This window comes from Parasteatoda tepidariorum, chromosome 9 (genome assembly GCF_043381705.1).
Source record: "Parasteatoda tepidariorum isolate YZ-2023 chromosome 9, CAS_Ptep_4.0, whole genome shotgun sequence".
NCBI classification, from domain to species: domain Eukaryota; kingdom Metazoa; phylum Arthropoda; class Arachnida; order Araneae; family Theridiidae; genus Parasteatoda; species Parasteatoda tepidariorum.
The window spans coordinates 53,359,930-53,369,514 of NC_092212.1; the positions used below are offsets into that span (position 1 = coordinate 53,359,930).

The 9,585-nt window shown below is 28.2% G+C and overlaps 1 protein-coding gene across 3 annotated transcripts in view; it reads left to right on the forward strand.

The window, feature by feature from the left end:
* Positions 1–338: 338 nt before the first annotated feature.
* The window catches only part of LOC107452951 (Leucine-rich repeat kinase), a 106,841-nt gene continuing 97,594 nt past the window's right edge, over positions 339–9,585 (forward strand). For 2 of the 3 annotated variants that reach the window (XM_043049649.2, XM_071185065.1), the window contains exons 1-3: positions 339–720; positions 6,014–6,131; positions 7,532–7,634. In XM_043049649.2, coding sequence (XP_042905583.1) covers positions 6,027–6,131; positions 7,532–7,634 — 208 coding nt within the window. In that variant the 5' untranslated portion in view covers positions 339–720; positions 6,014–6,026. Of the gene's footprint in view, positions 721–4,433; positions 4,523–6,013; positions 6,132–7,531; positions 7,635–9,585 lie in introns of those variants that run through there. The other variant, XM_043049650.2, reaches the window with a different exon arrangement.

A 9,585-nucleotide genomic window follows, 5' to 3' on the forward strand; every position in this document is an offset into this window, starting at 1 on the left:
ATACATCTTAGTAAAGGAGGGAGACTTTAGACAGGGATTTGGTCCTCACCCCGCATGTGAACTGATCACGCATGTGCGAATCACGATCTTAAAAAATATTTTTAGTAAACTTATTTAATTATGAAAAAAACCAAAAACAAGAAAAATTAGTTCAATAATCTTTATAAAAAGTAGACTATTAGAGTATACGATTCGAAAATTTAGTTTGTTATAAAGAAGCAGCACATTTACGGCATTATTATAAAACCGCTAGTGTGAATTAACCTTTTAAATGTCATTTTTAGTGCTGCCATCTGTAGCGAAATACCCTGTAACATGAAAAACTTTATTTTAACTGTAACTGTGCATTAAATATTGTAGCAGACAGATGGTCAAATGAAAAGCAAACAATCCCTCTCCCCTCTGATTGGAAACAAAAAGATCCTCCTGCTGCTCCTATCATCAGTGATATTCTAAAAATGGAACTGTAAATTCTTTAGCAGTAAGAATATCATGGTGTAAAAGCGGGAAGATCGAATTCAACTGCAAATTTTTGTTTCCTGGTTTCTTATCGTTTACGCATTTAATCCTGACGTTTTATTGTGTTTAAATGTTTTCCCCTTGCTACATATAAAATATATATTGTGTATTATATATTTTAAATTCATCTTTAAATTTAGATGCCAAAGAACCTACATGCATTTTGTTTGTTAATAAACAAAGGATATTTTAAAGGCATAGGTAAGTTTAGTTTTATTGTTTATCACATCTTGCGCACAACCTTGTTAGTTTATAAAATAAATCATTGATAAAAAGTATTTTATATAGTCTTGACTTGACTAATTTTAAAACTTTTAATTTTAAGACTTTAAATCATATTAGATTTAATCATTCCGAGTGTTGGCGTCAGAAGTATTTAAAATATGCAACTTACTTGTCGAAATTGAATGGTATATTAAAAATTGATTACATAAAAAAATAGCTAACAGTTGGCAACAAAATAATGTATATTATACTTACTCATTGTGTTGCATCATTCATCAATTGTTTATATCGGGCATTTTATTTGTTTTTACTTTCTTTTGTTGTTTACTTTTTGTATTTGGTTTGAAAAATATTAATATTTTCTGGTTTTCTTTTATTATTGTATGCCAATTAGTGTAATCAGCAAGATTTATAATCAGTTCTCTTTTCATATGCATATTTTGTTTTGACTAACCTTTATGTTAAGTTAAAAATCAAACTTCATGAAAATATTTTTTTTTTAAAATTGTGATTATTAAGTAAAGCTTGGGACAAGTGAAGATATTTTTTATCTATAAAGATTTTTTGGATTCACTGAACTCCATTTATTAATGCTCAAATTGAAACAGTGTATTAATTCTAAATCAATTATGTATTATTTCTAACTTTTATAAAATCAACTAAAAAAGTCTTGTCTAGGAACATTAGCAAAATTCCAAGAAACTAAAATCTTACGCGATAGGAAATCTAAAAATTTTTTTTTCATATCTGTATCCAGTGAAAATAGTTGACAAGTTTTAGCTGCAAGCAGGTAGTGATAGTAAAAACATCACAAAAAGCAATGACTGCATAAGTGTCAATGATAATATTTAAAAAAGTTAATATTGAAAATATGTCATATCCATTAATTTTTTACATCTGTGTAAAACAAATATTTTAGATATAATCCATCTAATTTTCTAATCATTATAAATATCTATTATATTTAAAAAAAAAAATATTTGTAATGGCATTACTGTAATTTTTTAAATATTTAGAAATGCTGTGTTTGTTTGAGATTCAACAGTAAAAATACTGTACTTAAAAATAATAAAAGCAGGTTCTGTATGATCTCAATGTACGGTGTAGGTTGAATTATCGATGTAGTTACAGACTCAGTGTCATGCAGGAAATAATAAAATTTTCTGCCTGGCTGCATCATGTGGTATAGTACGAATCTTGTTTTTAGTACTGAACTGAATATCTTGCGGGAATCAATAAAATCAAGTTCTGACCAGTTATCTATAGTGAAGATCGAATCTCGTATGTTGCAATGGTCTAAATATCAATGCTGGAAATAATAAACACAAATTCTGTGTTGTTCCACTGTGTCATGTTAATTAAGTCGGTATGTTGTGATGGGCTCAATCCAGCAGACAATTTTGGATTGTCTGCGTACATCTTATGAGATATACACAGTTTCAAATCAAAACATGTTATTAAAAGCACAAGAACTTAAAATAATGCTTGAATATAGGTTTTGGAATTGCATTTCAGCTACGCAAAAAGCTGTGGAACATTTTCATGCCTGTACCATCTTTCCCTGGTAGTAGGATTTAGAGAGACAATCTGCTACACTATTTTCGTAAATCTAATTTAGCCTGCAAGCCCTTAACAGCCTGAGAGAAATTATTCTAAAATTTCAGCTTAATTAAACATGGTATGCAACAAAATTTGCAAACATGCGGTATTTAAAAATTATGCAAAAACTTTTTGTACTTAAGATTTAATTAGTAGTGAATTAACATTGTGAGGTTTATCATTTTGAAGAATGATATCAATTTGCGGATGCTGTAAAAAGTTCCATTTTGGTTAGAAGGTTTATGCTATCAGGCATGTATTTGTTCCTTGCTAGATTTATTGGAGGGTAATTTTTACTTTCTTGTAGGTTATTTTATAATACCTGACGTAAGAGCTTGGGGCAGCCTCATACCACAAAGATCTTTTACATTGAAAGATTTATCTCACTAATTTACTATTAGAAGAAAAACTGGAAATGTGTCACTTAAATAAAAGAAAAAAAAACCCTGCTCAATTCCCTTTAAAAGTGTAAATGAATTAAATATATCCTTATTCTCAAGTGTTATCACCATTCTTTTATGATTATATTCTGACTCTTGTTTAAATTTTCTTTAACTTTTTTCAATTTCTTATAATGATATTTTATGATTTATAATTCAGCATGCTATCACACTTTTCCAATTGCCTTGCTTCCTGGTAACCTAACTTTCGTAATATAAATATGTTAATTAAAAAAGTTTGAAATTTTAGGACAAAGAGTACATAATATTTCTTTTTTACAACATAATTTCTTTCATTCTTATTTTTATTGTTCTACTTGTGAAATGAAAAATAATTTTTAAACATTTTAAGTCATAAATTATTAAATCTGAGAGGCATTTTGCTTGTAAAAAAATGATTTCTTCTAGTACACTGGAAAAAAACGGAAAAATGGAAGAAATGGAAGAGACTCTAAATTACCAATACATTATTTAGCAATATTATAAGAATATATAGTTTTACTTTAAACAAATTAAATTTAATGCAGTGTCAAAACTATAGAAAAATTTTTCTTCTTCTTTTTTTTTAAAAGCATTTTTGTATTTTTTTACTTCAGTTTGATACGAAATTTTAAAATCAATATAAATTATTTAAGAGACTGTGGAAGTGTTTATTCTTAAACAGTATAAAATTTTATTTATAAAAATAAGTACATTATTTACAATTATGAATTCAATGTGTGATTTATAGTAGAGTATGTGCTTAGTATGTGATTTTTTAGTTTATTAGTACAAATTAAAGTTCTTTATTTATAATTATAATATTAGATTCTAATAAACTAATTTAAGTAAAATATTGAAGAATTAAAATTATTTTAGAGAACTTAAATTAATTTAATTTTTTTTTTTCAATGGGTGCTTTTTGGTTTTTAATAGCTTGGAAATTTAAAATATTATTATTCCGTTTAAAAATTACAATAATAATTGCACTACATTTTTGATTTTATAAAATATAATTAAAAATGTTTTGGACATTAGTGTTTTCTTCTGGAAAACTGAAAGCTGCAATAAAAAATTAGGGTAGTGATTTAAGATTTTTAAGTTGCCTTCACATAGAGGGGAACACTTAGAGGGTTGAATTCGTTATTACTGAATAAACCTATCGAAAATGTTTTAGGCATGAATAGTCATCCATTTCTATTCTTTTTGACATCTTGTATGACATCCCTGTCAGTTATTTTAACTTAAACTTTTTTAACTATTTATCTGTGGTGCCTTAGTCAGTAAATTTTAACTATGATAAAAGCTATTATCTTACAAAAAGTATTCTATTGTTCTATTCAAATTTATTTAAATCTTTTTTTTTTTTAAAGAGCGTTTTTATTGTTTTGATTTAAGTATTTTCGAAGTAGGAGGGGATAAACTGTGTTCTTTCAGAACTTTCAAAATTTCTCTTAACAAATTTAGTCGACTTTATTTTTCCAAAATAAGCTTTCAATGAGGACAGAAAATGGCATGTTTTTTTAAACTCAATTAATTAAACCTAATTTATATTTTAATTATTTTATGAAACAATTTTTGCATATTGTAAAATATTTTTACTGTGTACTTCTTCACTTTTTGATTATGAACCAAAATCCACTATCGCAAAGGTTACTCGAATAGAATTTCTTACTTTTCTCATAATTTTTCAGTATAATTAAATGGGCGATTCCATGATGCAAAGGACAAAAGAAATGGAATAAATAAATAAAATAAAAGTAAATATAAGCTTTTCTCTGTTAACAAATTTGAAAATAATGAAAAAATATTAAAATTTTAATATAGTTTGTACCTGTGTCATCAGTCACGAATTTTTTTTTTTTCTATTTGCAATTTTCTATATCATTTCATGTGTACTACTTTCAATGTTTCCTGATTAATTTGAAAATTTTTTAAATAAATTTTCAAAAATAATCTTATTATTGCTTATAGAAGAAGGAGGTAATTTCAAAATTAAAATATGTTTTACTCTACTTAACGTCAAAAGCATTTCATATTTTTATTCTAAATAAAACTTTGATATTTTTTATCATTTTTTCTTATATGCATAATATTATTTGGCTATTGAAATTCATCCCATATAATTTTTTAAAAATATGTTAAATATTTATCATTGAAAAAAATTTCAAACTAAGAAATTTTTTAAAAAAAGTATCGTCTGTCACCATGTAATTGCCCAAATACTTCGACTGACGAGAATAAATTCAACCATATTTTTACATAGGCAATCGCTTTATTAAGGCATACGGTGAAAATCTGTAAATCTAATTTTTACTGTGGACGCTGGGCCTCAGAAGGGTATATGTATATATTTTTTTCTTTTGAAATATATGGGTATTCTCGTGCATCACTTCTAATTGAAACTTAATATTAAAGTTATTATCGTCGCTAGCTGTCGATGTTAAATTGTTAAAAATGTATTGTCACATATTTGAACCAAATTGACTTATTTGGCATGACATTTTATTTTTGTTTAACTCGCAAATGTCAGCTTTGTATGTGTATATACTTGATTTAAAATTGATGTATCTATGTTATATTTAATATTGACCAATATTAAAGTTATTAACGTCGCTAGCTGTCGACCATGTTATTATGTAAGCTGCTACAAATTTATTTATGTATTCATACATATTTGAACCAAATCGATCGACTTACTTGGAATGGCATTTGTGTTTAACTTACGAATATCCGCGCAAGGATTTTAATGGTGAGAGCTCCCTCGAATTCGATAATTTATTCTAGTTGTTGAGTTTTTGAGCCCGTTGTCTCTTCCAAATTCGGCGTGTTCAGGCTAAATTTTTTTTTATTGCTCTAAACAGATTAGATAATTATGAAATACATTGGACTTCCAATAGAACAATTTTTGGAATTTTTAAAAAATCTTAGTTTTCCTGGTTGCTATACGCATCCCTTACTGTCTAACATAGTAGAAGTGTTATCAAATCGAATAGATCGACCAGATTTGCATTTTTTAACATTGCATCAAATTAGGTGTTTTGTCGAATTTGCAATTTAACACACAAGTAGTCCACTGTACGTAATTATATATATTTTCCTCGGCCAGATTAAGCTATGTGCTTGTATAGTTTCAATTTAAAAATAAATATAACAATTTCTTTTCTTAAATTATGCATTTAAAATTAGAGATACGACTTTGTTATTAATTAATACAATCTACAACTGTAATTTATCAAAATTTATTTCAGATTGACTAATGATATGGCCCAAGATGAAAACGAAGAAGACTTTTCCGGTCGTTTATTGCACCAAGCAGCATTATGGGGAAACGCAGAATTATTGGAGGATCTCTTACATGGAGAAATGGTATGTTGGTACATTTTTTTGAATACTACTATATCTATTGTCTACACAATACTATATTGAAACATACAGAATGTTTCGTAACCATCGCCCTCAATGTCTATTATTTGAATCCTTTACGAAAATAAGTGAAAAATAATGCTGTGACGTGTGGTGCTTAGGGGGGAATTAAAACCAACGGCTAGCTAACTTTTATTTTATTTTAAACAACATTATTATAGTTAGCACTCAACACATTCACAAACAAAACATATATGAAGAAGAAAATAAGGAGCTCTGCATGGCAGGCTTTCTATCGTTCGTTCACACTCTCTCACTCTCTCTGAGTTTTTTATCTAGTTTCTCACTAGGGGGCGTTACTAGTTCCAGTTTCTCCACAATGCTTATTTGGGGTTGTTCATTAATAAAGCGAGGAATAAACTAAATACAATAAAAAGTCTGCCTGATGAAACTTGGGGGTATTTTTAGAAATCGCCTTTTAACTGATCACGGTTGCTTCTAGAATTTAAACAGGTTTGAATGTTTTCAGCACCATTTTCTTCTGTAGTAACTTGTTACATTTTTATTGCGCTTTTGTTTTCTTTGCTTGCTTAAATGTTAATTTGCTATCCCTTCCTTATTTGCATAATTTTTTACTTCAGTTTTGACAAAAATTCTGATTTGTAACAAGGTCGTTACTTACCAAATGCTCTGGATATGGGAAATGTATATGGATTTTCAAGGGTGTAGTGGAGGGAGTACACGGAAGAACGACGTTCCTACGCTTTTTTACCCGTGAAATTATATTTTTTGGTCCATTTTGAAGATTTTAATAATAGAAAAGATGTATATATTTACTGTAAAAATTGTGTACTTCTGCAATTATTGATGCATTGTATTTTTTTTTCTTTTAAAGTAAATTAAAAAGTAAAAATTCTACGTCAAGTATCATTCTTCGCTGCTGCAGGCATATTTGGTAGTAATACCGGAGTCCCTCGCCAAGGTCCTAAATCCTCAATCCTTCTTATACGCCTCAAATAACAGCGGTAAAATCAAAGTAACAATTTAAAACCTTTGCAACCGGTTTTTTTTTTTTTTTAATATTGAGTTAAATTGTGTTTCGAATTTAATTTAAATCGGAAAAGCCTTACTTCAAAGTTCTCATAATTTAGGGAATTTTGAACCAAATGCAGTTAAAAATCATTAAAATCATGTTCTTTTTTTAAAATAACTTACTCATAAAATATTGAAATTTTTAGCGTTTCCCTTTTGAATATTATGCCACTACAACATTAGTGTAAATTCACTTATATAGTATGTAGTTACAACCACTAGAAATACTGACCTGAACTTTTGTAAGATGTGTGCGTTTTTTAATCGGAAATCGTTTCACCATGCATTTAATTAAATTGAAATTTTTGCAGCTTGCATTTCTTAATGCAAAAGACTCTCGAGGCCGAACTGCTCTTCACGCCGCAGCAACCAACGAAAACGAAACTTGTACGAGAATACTTCTCCAAGCAGGAGGTAATTTCCATTTATTTCACTTTAAGTGTTTACGAGTATTCTTTCTTTGCATCATAATTTAACTAATTGTAATAAATTTAATTTATCTTTTATGACAAATAATAATAATATATTGAATGGAAACAATTTATTTATTTGGTTTATTTTTAGAGGAATTAATGTCTGCTAACAAATCCTTCACGAAAAATTTACCTCAGAAACGGGCTATTTACAAATTGTTTATTGTTGAAACAGACCCTTCACACTATTTTTCGATTTAAAAATGGACGTTTCATAAAATTTTTCTAAATAATGCTGTTGAGAACGTCTTTAACTCATAATTTAAAAAATAAAAACTTCTTGAAAGACATGGTTTTTGCGTTTTTTCACAAAAAACAGAGCTCTATTTTCACAAACTTATGAGCAGGTTTGTCACTATTTCACAAAAACCGGTCCTATTTTCACATATTGACAAAATTATTAGTAGGTTTCTCAATATTTCACAACGAACAAGACCTTTCACGTAGATTCTTAAATAATCACTTATTTATTTTAATTCGAATTATATTACATTCATTACATCAGTTTTATTAATGGTAATATCAGGAATCGTCAAGGGGGAGCTTCAGTCCTTCACATTTTAAAAATAAAGGGTTACAGCCTTCTTCTAAGATTACAGTTTTTAACTCAATATTTGTGTAATTATACTTACAATTAAAAAAGCTCAATTTTTTTTGTGTGTGAATCAGAAAAAAAAAATCTTGAAATACAAGCGAGCTTTAATATTTTTTGATGAAAACTATTGCCGAATCATCCCTTACTCACCTCCTCCCCTCAGAGGAAATTTACACCCCTATTGCTGACCGATGGGAAAATGGTTTCAATTGTCACAGCGAACATAATAAAAAAAAACAATGAAACAGAATTAAAAATAAAAGATAAAAAAAACGTTAAAAGAGAGAGAAATAATTTACAGTTAAACAATTTATTTTATTAATTTAATGTTAAAACAATTCGAATCATGAACTCTTCCACTTTCGAAACACATGTAGAGCTTTATTTATTTATTTTAAATCAGTTAATGTTTTTATGTCGGTAATGGTTGACATCTTGTTTCCTTTTTAAATTCCTGCATCAATTCTGCACATTGTTTTTTTCATCAATTCTGCACATTGTTTGTTTCATCAATTCTGCATAGCTCCAAAGCAACAACAACAAAAAAATCTTTGCATTCTATTTGGTGGGATCCTTTATTTTACTGGAAGGGCTTGAGGCATTATAATGATAAGCTACATTTTTCCCAAGGGGATATTATTACATTGGACTTTTTCCTAATACAGTTTCCAGATAGATACTTTGCATATTTCTGGAATTTCGACTAAATAACAATAAATCACATTTAAATATCTAATTGCCTGCTTTTCTAGTTTGAAAATGTGGCTTGTCATTTTATTGTGTCAACCCATCCTATACAAAATAATTATTGTATATATCAGGGGTGGCCAACCTGCCGCTCGCGAGCCACGTACGGCTCTTTGAAGGATTATTTGTGGCTCTCGATAAATGTACCCGATTTCCCTTTTCATTTTTGTGCTATTGTATTTAAAAAAAATTATTATCGTTCCGTATGTGTTTCAAAATGTCTTTTAAATTACCGAGAACAAATATGAAAAACTAAGTGAAACGTTGTTTAATTCAAGGGGAGTTTTCCATTTCCAATATAATTATGACATAAAAAGCATCTGGAGAATTAGAATTAATAGAGATGCAAGAAGATCAAGCTCTACAATTAAAATATAAGTCGACGTCGATTGCTGAATTTTGGAAATTTGTACCAGAATCGAAGTATCCTGAATTAAAAAAGGCTGCTTGTCGAATTATTTCAATATTCGGAACAACGTACTTATGTGAATCATTTTATTCCACTTTAAAATTCGTGAAATCCAAACAATAAAGCACTTCAAAAAGTGAT